Source organism: Callithrix jacchus, chromosome 16 (genome assembly GCF_049354715.1).
Source record: "Callithrix jacchus isolate 240 chromosome 16, calJac240_pri, whole genome shotgun sequence".
Taxonomy (NCBI): domain Eukaryota; kingdom Metazoa; phylum Chordata; class Mammalia; order Primates; family Cebidae; genus Callithrix; species Callithrix jacchus.
Window position 1 is genome coordinate 36,028,541 of NC_133517.1, and position 14,183 is coordinate 36,042,723.

A 14,183-nucleotide genomic window follows, 5' to 3' on the forward strand; every position below is an offset into this window, starting at 1 on the left:
CTGCTTAGAGAGATTACCAATCAGTTGACACATAGGATATGGCCAGAATAGAGACAACCCAGAATTAACTATAAAACGGAATAGCCCTATACACTTTGCAATCTACTTCAGTGAAAGCATTCTTTCATCTTTCTAACATATTCCATTAGATTTATATGATTCCTTGAATATTGTACTTTGTATTCCAAGCAGAGATAAGGGTATGAAATTATGAAAACATGTTATAGCTGCAAAAACTCTGAGATTCATCTATTCAAAATTATTCCTTTAGAGATGAGAAAGCAGCAGTCCTAAGCAGTTAAATTACTTACCCAAATGCATAAATCTAGTTGCACAGAGATATGCCCTGAACCTCATTCATGAGATCTCCCAAGGGATTTTTAAAATTATATCATCATCAATACATAAATCAATTGATAAGCTGAATAAGTAAAAAAACAAGCCAACAACTATTAACATGGCATTTTTATTGCTGTAAATATTTATCTTCTAAAGAAGTTAGATTGATTCAATTCTTTTCTAGTCACACTTACTCAAAATATTGATTTCTTGTAAAAATATATCTGGGAGGCCGGGTGTAGTAGCTCATACATATAATACCTGGATTTTGGGAGGCCGAGGCAGGTGAATCAAGAGGTCAGGGGATCAAGACCATCCTGGTCAACATGGTGAAACCTCATCTCTACTAAAAATTAAAAAAAAATTAGCTGGGCATGGTGGCGCACGCCTGTAGTCCCAGATACTCAGGAGGCTGAAACAGGAGAACTGCTTAAACCCAGGAGGCGGAGATTACAGTGAGACAAGATCATGCCACTGCACGACAGCCATATATTTGGGAAAAATAATGCATTGCCTAGAGGTATAGACGAGTAAACTGGAATAGACAGGTGCTGCAGAAAGCCCCTTGTTGAGGACTCTTCAGAGTTTGGTATTCTCTTTTAAAACTCTGGATGCTCTTGCTCTGTGATACATCTGTTTCTGTTCAACAGGCAATAAAGGGAGTCTCCAAAGTAAACCTGAACAGAGTTCTCTCTACATCTGTCAGAGGAAAAGCCCAAGAGGGTGTTTTGCCTACAGAAGGACAAGGCCCTCAGTTGGCTCCAGAGAGGCATTCTGCCTGTGCAGATGTGCAGGATAAGGAAAAACAGCATTTTTTTTTTTTTTTGGTTAATGACAATAAAATGTGGGGTTTTTAAAAATGAACATGACATCGCAGTTTTAAATCCTTAGTTTTTATATTACCTTTTCCATCAAGCTGAAAATGGTTTACAATACACATGTGAAATAACTTTACTATACCCAATTCTGTGGCTGACCAAGCTCCAAGAACCTCAGAGTTGGGAAATTAATGATGCCATCAGTTTTAGAACTTTATGTTTCAAAGCCCCATGTTTACACTAAGACTACCAAGTCATGCTGTTTCTCATTTCTCCAAAGTGTTTAAGGAATCATCTGCTTAAAATTAGTGGCTTGCCTCAGTCTTTCAGATCCCTCTCTGCTATTTATAAACCCCACAGGGACTTGATTTTAGGCATTATGCTTTCATATGACTAGGATGGGGATAGAGAGGGGGCGTGATTGTTAACCAAGTCTTGCTATAAACAAAATTACCTGCTGACTTCTTGAGGAAGCTGCGTAAGATGATTGTTGTTCAGATTAAGCAGGATTAAATTTTGTAAGCCATCTGTTAGAAAATAATTTTAGTCACTTTAACCATCTGTTAGATAATTTTTCGTCACTTGTCTACATACATTTGTTTTTCCTCTAGTTCCTGCGTTGGCCAAGGCTCTTTTGGTGGTGGTAACAGAAACCCTCTTAAACTACCTCAAGTCAAAAGGAGTAATTTATCACAAAGTTACAAATCTAAGTCACTGTGCCTGAGGAAAGAGAATGCAACCAGGCTCATCACAAACTGAAATCAGAAGCTAAAAAGCACCCAGAACCTAAGAACGTATTCTTTGAGTATCTCTGCAGAAAATATAGGTTAGTTCTTCATTACAGCTTCTCTCATTTTCACATTTATATTCTCTTACCTACTCTCTTTCCTCCCTCCATTCTTTCTGTTTTAAACATGTTTGCTCTCTTTTTCTGTGTACTCATAACCGTGTCATAACTTCTGAATTTGAATGTTCACAGACAGGGAAGACAGAGCTTTCAAACTCACATGCCTACAGGAATCAAGATGACAACCTCATGCCAGGTCAGACAGAGCCACCACCATTCAGCCAGCTCTGACAATTGTCACATGGGAATGCAGCTGCAGTGTTGCTATATCTTTCTTTTTTGAAACAGATTTTTTAAAAAGAGCCAGAGTTCCGGACTTCTATGTGAACTCTCCTGATTTGAAAATGTGGGTACTTAATCAAAAGTTTTTTAAAGGCCAACAAAATAAAATCAACTTACTTATTAATCAGATTCAGCCCATGGGCCACCAGTTTGCAACTTCTGCCTCAGGTCATATAATTATCTCAATGTTTGATAACCAGCCCTGATCAATCTGCTCTGGTCAGGGAAACAGAGTTATGTAATGTAACAAGGTTGTTCAGAACCATGCTGGGCAGCATTAAACTCCCTGACATCAAACTACTTCTGACTGAATCATCAGGACCTAACATAGACCATAGCGTATGTCAATCATGTGGAATTTTCAAAGTTCAACAACTCCAAATCAAGGATGTTCCCAATACAAAGAAATGATAAGTGTTTGAAATGATGGGTATGCTAATTACCCTGATCTGATCACTACATATTATATGTATCAAAATATCACTATGTACCCCATGAGTATATACAATTGTTATGTCAATTTTTTAAAATAATTATTTTTAAAAAGAAATACAGAAACTAAAGACATTCAAGAGCACTTTGAACAAATTGTATATACATATATAAAATATATCTATGTAGATATAGAAACAGATATATATATATACCTAACATCTCATTTAAAGGCGACATGATAAAAAATTCCTTATAGAGCCTTAAATTAGTATAAATTAGTATGCTCAATATTGTTTATGTACATGAGTTTGTACTTAAATTTGTACCCTCAATATAGGTCATAAAATATTATTATCTATTGATTTGCATGACCTTAACTTTTTTTAGTATAAACTGTTTGCTTCCAAGGTAAATTGTAACTGAACTCTGATCTATGGCTTTCCATATGTAATGTGTTCAAGTATCTATAACTGTTTGTCATATCTATTGTTTTGGAAAAGAATATTTTTCCAAGATATATGACCTAAGATTTTAAAGTACCTTTAAAAAGACAGTATCAGAATCTTCTTGAATTATTTGCCAAATGTAACCCCAAATTTAATGCTGTATTCAGTAATGCCGTTAATAAATTCTGTGTGAAGATGAAAATGCACCTGTGCATCAAAAGTTCATAGAAATTTATAAATCTTATAATATGTCTCTAGTTTTACTACTGAGGACCAACACAGAAATGGTGAAGTACCTCACATTAGTCGATAAAGCTATAAAAGCCATCTAGATCTCTTGTCATACATTTGTCCTTAAGCTCACTCTAGGAATATTAAATAAGAATAGTCTCATCTTAAATGGAGATTAGTTAATGGGAAAAAGAAAGAAAAATGTGTCACTTATTGGATCTCATATCTTTTCTTTAAAATTCTTTCCAAATTGATTTAAATTTAGCATTTCCATTAAAAAATGTGACTTAATATCTAAGAATTAAAAGTGAAAAGAATGAAGCTACAGTACAGCTTTACTTGATTTGACTTTTAAATAGAATTTCTCTGGCCCTGGAAAACGGTCCCCAGATTCACGAGTCCGACTTTATACTGATTCTGCAAAGGGGAAAATTCATTTACACTGATGCTTACTTATTTCTTTTGGTCTACATGTAAATAAACATATGATACAATACTTTATAAAAGTGTTAACCCCTCCTGTATTTCAAGAATATTATGTAAATATCTCCAACAAAAAAAAGGTTAAGCATGCAAAATTCTTTTTCATTTCAGTCTCATCTTATTAAATATGAGAGATTAAATTTGATGCTTTAACATTACTCCTTGTTGACTAACTTACCACATGCTCCAGGTGAGAATCTACAGATCCTATTTCCAGACAAATGGAGATTCTTCAGAGATACAAGATATTTCATCTCTTCCGGAACTTCTTCTAAAAGGTTGTTTCCCAGATTTAGTGTTGTCAACTGCAAACATATAGAGGTTTAATGGACCCATACTTATCCACTTTCAAATGAAAAAAAAAAATTTAAGCCTCTTCCTCAGATCTATGTAACGTAATAAAACTTCAAAATATTCTTAAACAATGATTTCACTTATACCTGAAATTATATATTTGAGCTTCATGCTTACTTTATGTTAATTAAAGCACAATTTAATTATTAATTAGAGCACTTAAGTTCATTAAAATTGTATTACAAACCATTCCAAGGATATGTGAAAACACAACCTATGGTCCATTTATAAATCATTTGAGCAACTTAAGAGCAGCCGAACATTGTGACCTGTAGAATCAAACTATTAAACACTCAGCCAAGGGACTAAGTTCCTGAAAACAGAAACAGAGCCAAAGATCTGAGGTCCTCCTGACATACTACTCCCAAATGAGCTCTCATGTAGGCCAATATGACTTCTCTATTACATGTTTACAGCCTGGGGGGGCTTAACTTTGATGTCACTCTATGTGATGACAAAATTTAGAAAATAAACTACTGAAATGGTATAATGAGGGTAGAAAAGATCTACTCTATAGGTATCTGTCCTGCTGATGACAGATTCGGTAGGCCTAGGAAGAACTGCACATAAGAGAAGTTAAAAAGCTCCTCCTTGATATTGTAATCCAATAAATCAGTGATACAGAATTGTTCCAGAAAATGGTAGTAATTTTCTTTGTTGTAAAATATAATTTTACTTTCCAAAATACAAAGAATCTTTTATTTTACTCCCAAACATAATTTACTATTCAGGTTTAATTACCAATTGCATACTTTAGAATTTTAAAAGTACGGGCAAAATAAAAGGAATCACAGAAGTTTTAACAAACTAATAAATTTACATAAAACCAAAAGAAATGGGCTGGTCATGGTGGCTCATGCCTGTAATCCCAGCTACTTGGGATGCTGAGGCAGGAAGAGTTGCTTGAACCCAGGAGGTTGTGGTGAGCTGAGATCGCGCCATTGCACTCCAGTGGGGGCAAGAAGAGCAAAACTCCGTCTCAAAAAAAAATTAAGAAGAAAATTTAAGCCATTCACAATTTATATTAAAATGTCACCTATTACTTGTTATGGATGTAAGGCAATGCTTTAAATTAATACAAAGAAATATACATTTATATGCTTACAATGAAATTACTTATCCTAAGAATTCATGGTAAAGGTTTCACTTGCATATGTGCTTTGATCTGAGAATTACCGTTATCCTAATTTATAAAAGTATAACACATCTACTACCATATCGGAGGCCTTCTTCTATTGTAAATGTGAAGTTAAAATACATTCATGTAGCAATTTTATCCAGTCTGTAACTTTATTAGTTTCCTATAACTGCTATAAAAAATTACCACAAACTTTGTGGCTTAGAACAACACAAATTCATCTTATATTTCTGGAAATCAGAAATCAGAAACAGTCTCACTGACTAAAATCAAGCTGTTGGTAGAGCTGCGTTCCTTTCTGGAAACTCCAGGGGATAATCTATTAGCTTGCCTTTCCTGACTTTGAGAGTCAGCCTCCATTCCTTGGCTTGTAGACCTCCCTTTCACTTTTAAAGCCAGCAATGGCTGGTTGATTTTCTTTCAAATCACATCACACTAATGTTGACTCTTCCATATTTAAAAGCCCTTGTGTTCAAGGGTTCAAGGACCCTGGGTCCACCTGTACACTCTAGGGTAACCTCTCAATCTTCAGGTCAGCTGACTATCCACCTTACTTCTAGCTGCACCCTTAATTCCCCTTTGTCATATAATCTAACACATTCAGAGGATCTGGGGATTAGGTGTGGGCATCTTTGGGGGTTCATTATTTCCCTATCAAAGTGACTATTTAAAATCTCTTTTCCAAAATTGAGGTAGATTTCATTCTTTTGCCAAAATTGGGTGAAACATGTGCAGCAGTCTAGCAGTGCTGAGAGTCCAACAAAAGCTCCATGAGAACTGGTGAGAAAGAGTGTGTCAGGCTTGTGAAAGGTCCAAGATTTTACACAGTTTACAAGCTAACAAGTGAACTTGCCACAGTTTCATGAATGCTGGCGGAAAACATGAGACCTCTGGGAAAGATACAAGGGATAGTTTATTACTTAGACCAATAGAACTGTCCAGAATGTTACTATTTTTGCACTGGAGATGCAAAGAATGCAAGAGATAACCTGGACGGTGAAGTAGGAACAATGAGTTTAGGAACCCTGAATCGTTTACGATGGGCAGTAACCATGCCTTGCCCTTTGCTCCAGAGGGAGACACTATTTGTAATTTCCAAGGCTATCTGTTATGTAATTACACTGGAAAAATTAATCCAAAACAAAGCCAGCCAGTGCCTCTGTTTACAGGATGTACAGAAGTGTGAGACTCATGGTGAATAATCACCCAAAAAAAAGAGACATTTTTAAAATAAACAAGAAACAGCTTGTAATTTCCCACACTATCAATGTTGTTCTGTATACTTCTAAGAGAACGTACTATACAGTGCTCATTTTGCATGTTATGTGGTAAATTCTTATGTATGAGTTAGATACATTTTTTGTCACTGTTTTACAGAATAGAAGAATCTGGCCTAGATCATGAAGGTACATAATAACTAGATTTCATGGTATGTCAAAGGGAAATCACAGATTATAATCAATCTTGACTGTAAAGAAGGACGTGTTTTAGTTTTGGTTTAGTTTTTTTGTGTGTGTGTGGGTTTCTTGATGCTTAGAAATATATCCATAAATAAATTTTTTTAAAAATGCAGTCTAAACTGTACATCTTCTAAGTAGATATATATCTTTAAAAGCAGGTGGGTCATCATTCATTTATTCACTCATTTAAAAATATTCATTGTATGCATAAGGCATGTAACATCTTTGCCCTTACAGCACTTACACAGTAAGAAAGCAATGATCCAATGAATAAATGGCTAAACAAATTAATATAAAAATAACAGACAGTATTAAGTGCTCTAGAGACAATTTAAAGAGTGAGAAGAAAGTGATTTGTTGATCAGGGAAACCTGTTTTAGAAGTTGATATATAGACTGAGATCTGAGTGACAATAAAGAAGAAGAAACGGTCAAAATAAAGACTCCAAAGCAAGCACATTCTTGGTGAGGTTGAAGAGACCAGGAGATGCAGCTGATGTGGATGAGCACTGTAGGCAGAGGAACACTCAGCAAAAAAGAGGTTGGAAAGGTATACTTGGGCCAGATTACATATGGTTTCATAAACTGGGGTAAGGAGTTGAGATGTTACTCTAAGTTCAGTGAGAAATGACGGTAGGGTTTTAAGCATATATGTAACATTATTTGACATATGTTTTAACAGGATCATTCTGGCATCTGTACAGCAGAATCTTCAGGGGCAGCAAGAAGTGAAGCACAAAGAGGTTAAAGAGGCAATACTGCAATTGGTACAGGCAAGAGGCAATGGCTTGAGCTAGGAAGCGGGTGGTGGACCTGGAGAGAGGTGGATGGGTTTGGGAGATGCTTTGCATGAGGAGCCAGAAGGTTGTAAGATGTAAGAGAAATAGAAGAATTATGAGTAACACCTAACTTTGGAACTTAAGCACCTGAGATGGGGAAACCAGGACAAGGACAGGTTTGGAGGAGGGACAAGGAATCAAGAGTTTTGTTTTATCCATGTTAAAATTAGATGCCCTTTAGATTTTCAAATGAAAATAGTAGAAGTTGTAAATGCAATTCTAGGGCTCTCTGGAGTAATCAAGGCCACAGGATAAATTTGTGAGCCTTCAGTAAGTAAAACGCATCATTTGGGATTGTAACATATGAGAACGTGAGCCCAGCAGAGGAAGCAACTGAGGAGTGGCTGAAGTAGAAGGGAAAGACAGGCCACTTAAAGCATCTGAGACACCACATCCCACAGCTGAGGAGTGCTCCATCCTCAGCTACCATTTTTCCTGTGAGGACTTTCTCCTGCACCCTTCTCAGAAGAATTTCCTTTAACTGCAAGGAATTCTGGGCTTTACCTGGAAGGTCGTGCTTCTGCTCCAACCTCCCAGACAGCCCCTAGACCAAGACAGATGCCAGGACATAACTGCCCAACCCCTTTGCCTCTGTGCTGCAGGGCATTTCCAGAGCTCTGGAGGGATTGGGCTGAAACTACATTTCTCCTGGAACCACCTCTTTACCCAGATTCCTTCCCTGCCCTGTCCAGATTCCCTCACTCCTGGGCAGGTTTCTCCTGAGAGAACTGTCTTAATAAATTACAAAAATCTATGTTTTAGGATTTCCAAGATATATAGTGTAACAGAATCCAAGGGAAAAGAAAAAAAAAACAAAAAATATTTTAAGAAGGAAGATGTGGGACACATCCCAGGGGAAGGTTAAATAAAATTAAAGCATAGAAATAACCACTGGATTTAGCAACTAGAAAGTCATTAGTGACCTTGAAAATAGGGGTGAAGTATTGGGGAAGAAAGTCTGATTGAAGTGGGCTTTGCAGAAAATGTAAGAAAGAAAAGACAATGATGAATAGACAATTCTAATAAGAACTTTTGCTATGAATGGAAACTAGAAAATGAAGAAAAAACTGGAGTTTTTTTTCCCCCTCAGACAAATGATAGTATAGCTTATTTATGTGCTGATGGAAATAATCCTGTAGGGATTACAAACTAATGCCCTAAATACAGGGTCATTTACAGAATCAAAATCCTTTAGAAGATAAGATAGGTCCAAAGTACAAGTGAGTCCTGGCCTTAGGTAAGAGTAAGGGCTTTTCATCAAGGGTAGTAGGAAGGTAGGAATGGGTGAGTGAGGATCAGCTAAGTAGGTGAATTCCTGATTAAAAGATGGGAGAGTTCCTGAAAGATGATGTCTGTTTTCTCAAGGAAATATGAAACAAAGTCATCTGCTGAGAGGAGGAGATTAGGAGGCCTGAGGAAAAGAAGAAAGTCACTTTGAAAGGCAATCTAGGGGAATGTAGTAGGGTGACGGGCAACCACAGTTGGTTAACTCATCCAGCTTAGCTCCCAAGATGTTGTAAAATGGATAGATGAGCTAGGAAAAGACATTTTATCTGGATAATGCATTAACCACATGGCCCTTTGGCTAGAAAAGGCTACCATACGAAATTCTGAGCCCAGCAAAAAAGAATGTAGCTTGGAGAAGAGGAAGAGGGTTCATATAAAAACCTCAAATAGTTAAGGATTTCAAAGTCAAAACTAAGATGAAGTGAGTGGGACTGGGATTATTCTTCATAGTATAGGATAACCAAAGGAAGATTCACTGATTGCCTTTAAATTCATAAATGTCTTTTTAAGACTAGGTAGTAGCATTTATACTGTCACCATGGCAAATACGTCAGAGTTTCAATGTAGATTACTTAAATTATACAGAAAGGTCCAGAAACATTGTAGCAAGAGTTACCTTTGAGAAATACCTCAAGCCTCAACCTAAATGTTTCATTAATTCTATTATGTTTATGACATGTCTATTATGTACCTGGTACTATTTTGAATGCTAGAGGAAGAGTGAACAAGACACACAAGATCCCTCCCTACAATGCTTCTATGTTGGGAAGTGAGACAGACAACAAATAAGTAAACAAATAGTTTGTTAGTAGTTAGTCTGAAATCTGAAAGAAAGAAAACAAGGGCCGGGCACGGTGGCTCACGCCTGTAATCCCAGCACTTTGGGAGGCCGAGGCGGGTGGATCACGAGGTCAAGAGATCAAGACCATCCTGGTCAACATGGTGAAACCCCGTCTCTACTAAAAAATAATAATACAAAAAAATTAGCTGGGTATGGTGGCGCGTGCCTGTAATCCCAGCTACTCAGGAGGCTGAGGTAGGAGAATTGCCTGAACCCAGGAGGCGGAGGTTGTGGTGAGCTGAGATCGCGCCATTGCACTCCAGCCTGGGTAACAAGAGCGAAACTCCATCTCAAAAAAAAAAAAGAAAACAAGAAAACAAGATAATGTGATAAAAAGTAACTCAGGGCTAGATTGAGTCATTAGAGAAAGACTCTCTGAGAAGATGACATTTGATGTAAGATAATTGGGATGCTTTGACAAAGTTGTTTCAAATGGTGTTTTACTAACAAAGAGCTGCAGAAATAGCAGATATCCAGAAAGAGCGTACACAGTGTTTCATTAGTAACAATCTCTATGGTTATGTGTAGTTACTGAAGAAAGGCTTTAGTCATATGACAGACAACTATTTGATGAGCATTAAGGCTTGCGTATCTTCAATAATTTTACATAGAATGAAGTTCTATTGATATTCTTTGTCACTTGGAAATTGGTATGGTTATAGATTGAAAGACACCATTGCTACTGATACACCGATGAGCCAGGGAATCAGCATTTTACCATTAGAAGAATTTTTTTTTTTTTTGAGACAGTTTCACTTTGTCACCAGGGCTAGAGGGAAGTGGCACAATCTTGGCTCATTGCAACCTCTGCCTCTTGATTTCAAGCGATTCTCATGTCTCAGCTTCCCAAGTACCTGGGATTACAGGCATGAGCTACCATGCCTGCCTAATTTTTTTTTTTTTTTTTTTTTAATTTTCAGTTGAGATGGGATTTTGCCATGTTGGCCAGGCTGGTCTCAAATTTCTGGCTTCAAGTGATCCGCCTGCCTCAGCCTCCCAAAGTGCTGGGATTACAGGCGTGAGTCACCGTACCCGACCTAGAAGGAAATTTGCAAGTCACCTAGATCAACATACAGAATGCAGGCGGGCAATTATATACCTTCCCCATGAGCACACCCAGTAATAGGTAGAACTTTTATCTTGTTAGGAAAATCTGTCTATCTATCTATCTAACTTTTTAATGTTTAGGATCTCTGAAATTTCTACCCAATTCTTCTCACAGCAATCATAATAAATATTTGTATTCCTTCTCTCTCACATAACAATTTTTCAAATTTTTTGAAGATTGCTATCATATTCCCTCTAAATTTGTTCCATTTTCCCCTTAACTATTTCCCTCAGGATGTAATTTCCACACCCCTGACCATCCTGACCACTCTCTAATTTTTGTGAGCATCCCTCTCTGAAAACATGGGGCCTATGGTGAAACAGGAAATGAGATCTCATAGCACATATGCTGGTGGGACCATGGGTCTCCCTTAGGCAGATGATAACACTTCTATTATGCAGCCTAACATGGCATGTACTCTTTTAGCAACAGGGTACATTGCTGGTGCATAATTAGTTCTGTCTGTGGCCAATAAAAACCCCTAAGTTAACTGTCAAGCAGATATCCCACATCCTGGACTTGTGCAATTGAATTCTTTTCTTAACCTAAATGTAGGAATTTACATTTATCCATGTTAAAAAAAAAAAAAAGTATTGTTAGTTTTGGCTTCTAAGATATCTCCAGTGGATCACTCTAAATTCAAAGTATAAAACTGGACAATGCCCCCTGGACAAACTAGATCTACTTCTCCCACTTCTCATAAACCTAAGGTAGCCAAACTTTGGAGCTATCTAGAACTTCTTTCTCTCCCTCCACCTAAATTCAATCTGTCACCAAATTTTAGTCTTAAAAATCCTTTTAGATGTACCTTTTTCATTTCTTTCTCATCAACCTAGTACTTATTGCGGCCTACCTGTAGCATTACATAGCAAAAGATGCAAAGAATGAATGTATTATGACTTACATTCTTTTTATTCAATACTACTAGATTATATCTAAACAGGTGCCCAAAAGATGAACCCATAATTTCTTGACTCAATATGTTCTAAATGTTTCCAACCTCGCTGTAGATAGCCTTTTTTATGTCTTTGTATACTTGCTCCAAATGTAGTCTATCCTCTTACTAAATTTTATTTGGTTTGTTTGATTGTATTGACCCACTCATACCTGAAAGTTACAGTGTATCTGTAGCATGCCTTAAAATAGGCATGTGCACTTTCTCTTACAGCTTGGATATGAGGCAAGCACATATGTTCACACACATACACATGCTCATACAGACAATGAAATGGAATACAACACATGGATTTCTCATTTTAAATATCCTTGTCCTATCAGGGATACACTCTTGAGTCTGTATTATTGTGCAGGAAGCAAAGCACAGGCTGTCTGCTATGCAATGTACCATATATGTGATCTTGGGCAACTCACTCAAATTCCTTAGCCTCTATGCTTTATAAAAATTGGGATACTAGTATTTACTTCCTAGGGTTGTCTAAGGATTAGAGACAGTTTAATAAAGTGTCTGGCCAATAGCATATATTATAAAATCCCAATCTTTTAGGCCCAGGAAAACAATGTAGGGCAAAATGTTAGCCATTATGGTGATACAAATGTGGTAAACACTTGATACACATATATACACACACATACAAACATACATATTGACACTTTGTGGTTTTCAAATTAAACCTGCTCATTTTCTTAATTTCTTACTCATTTTTTCAAATATTTCTAAATTCACAGACACTCTTATATCAGGCATGGGATACTAAATTTAATAGGTTATAAACCATGATTAAATTACACACATATATTCATTACCAGGCTCACAGTGAACAGTCATGCATGTTAGGTTTACCTGCAGGAGTGACACCCGTAAATATGGGTGGGGTTGGCAGGATCTCCACGTGCAGGGACAGACATGGGCAAGGAACCTGAAGCAGCCTTGCTGGCAGTGCCAAGGAGAAACCCAGGGTCAGCTTTGTTTTTTCCCCAGAACTCTCTAACCATAGTGAGGAGACACAGTTACTAACAGCAATTCTATTGTCCCTTCCTATTTGAAGGCATTTAGAAAATCACTTTGATTTATAAATTGCAAAAAGGGAGCTATCTAATAGAAATTAAGAAACTGGGGCTGGGCGCGGTGGCTCACACCTGTAATCCCAGCACTTTGGGAGGCCGAGGCGGGTGAATCACGAGGTCAAGAAATTGAGACCATCCTGGTCAACATGGTGAAACCCCATCTCTACTAAAAAAAAAAAATACAAAAAATTAGCTGGGCATGGTGGTGCGTGCCTGTAATCCCAGCTACTCGGGAGGCTGAGGCAGGAGAATTGCCTGAACCCAGGAGGCGGAGGTTGCAGTGAGCCGAGATTGCGCCATTGCACTCCAGCCTGGGTAACAAGAGCGAAACTCCGTCTCAAAAAAAAAAAAAAAACTGGTATATCTTCCCAGATGTTTGGGCAAAAATTTAAGTAACATTTAGACTGGAAAAATTTGAAGAAATATTCTTGCATACTTTAGTGCTTAGAGAGCAATGCATCCCATTTGTTGAATTAAGCCTAAACTCTTAGCTCAGAAATTGGGTATGACTAATAGACACAATATTTTAAAAAATAGTATTTGTTTCCACAGAACCTTTAAATACACAGTCTTGCTGTGACAAAAACCCACCAGTGCTGGGGACTGGCTGGGCTGCCACTGTTGACTATGCATGTATGAGCTACCCGTTCACTACAGTTCTTTTCTGGTCCCTTTTTCTCATATGTTACCTACCTGGAGGCATGTGAGTTTTCAACCTCTGAATAAAATAGATACTGCACAAAAGAAAATCTCATCCTATTATTTAACAGTTTCCCTTACTCATTTATCTTAAACTGTTTCTTGTAACTTCTGTGTGTGTGTATGATCAGAACACTTCAGATCTACCCCTTCAGCAAATTTCAAGTATACTATACAATATTAACTAGTCACATCATTGTGCATTAGCTCTCCAAATCTTGTTTATCTTGCATAACTGAAACTTTGTACCCTTTGACCTACATCTCCCCTTATCTCCCTCTCCCTAGACCCTTGTAGCCACAATTCTACTCTCTGATTCTGAGTTCGACATTTTTATACTCCATATATAAATGAAATCACATAGTATTTGTCTTTCTGCATCTGGTTTATTTCACTTAGTATAATGTTTGACAGGCTGATCCATGTTGCTGCAAATGTCACAATTTTCTTTTTTAAATTTAATATTCCATTGTATATACAGTCATGTGTCACTTTACTATGGGGACACATTCTGAGAAATGCATCATTAGGCAATTTTGTCATTGTGTAAAC

General features: G+C 37.2%; 1 protein-coding gene across 6 annotated transcripts in view; it reads right to left on the bottom strand.

Annotated features, from left to right (window-relative positions):
* LRRC69 (leucine rich repeat containing 69) overlaps positions 1–14,183 on the bottom strand; it is a 139,817-nt gene that overhangs the window by 110,612 nt on the left and 15,022 nt on the right. For all 6 annotated transcript variants that reach the window (XM_035277605.3, XM_035277604.3, XM_054246816.2 and 3 more), the window contains 2 exons: positions 4,060–4,186; positions 1,612–1,684 (listed from right to left, as the gene is read on the bottom strand). In XM_035277605.3, the coding sequence (XP_035133496.1) occupies positions 1,612–1,684; positions 4,060–4,186 (200 nt within the window). The remainder of the gene's footprint in view (positions 1–1,611; positions 1,685–4,059; positions 4,187–14,183) is intronic.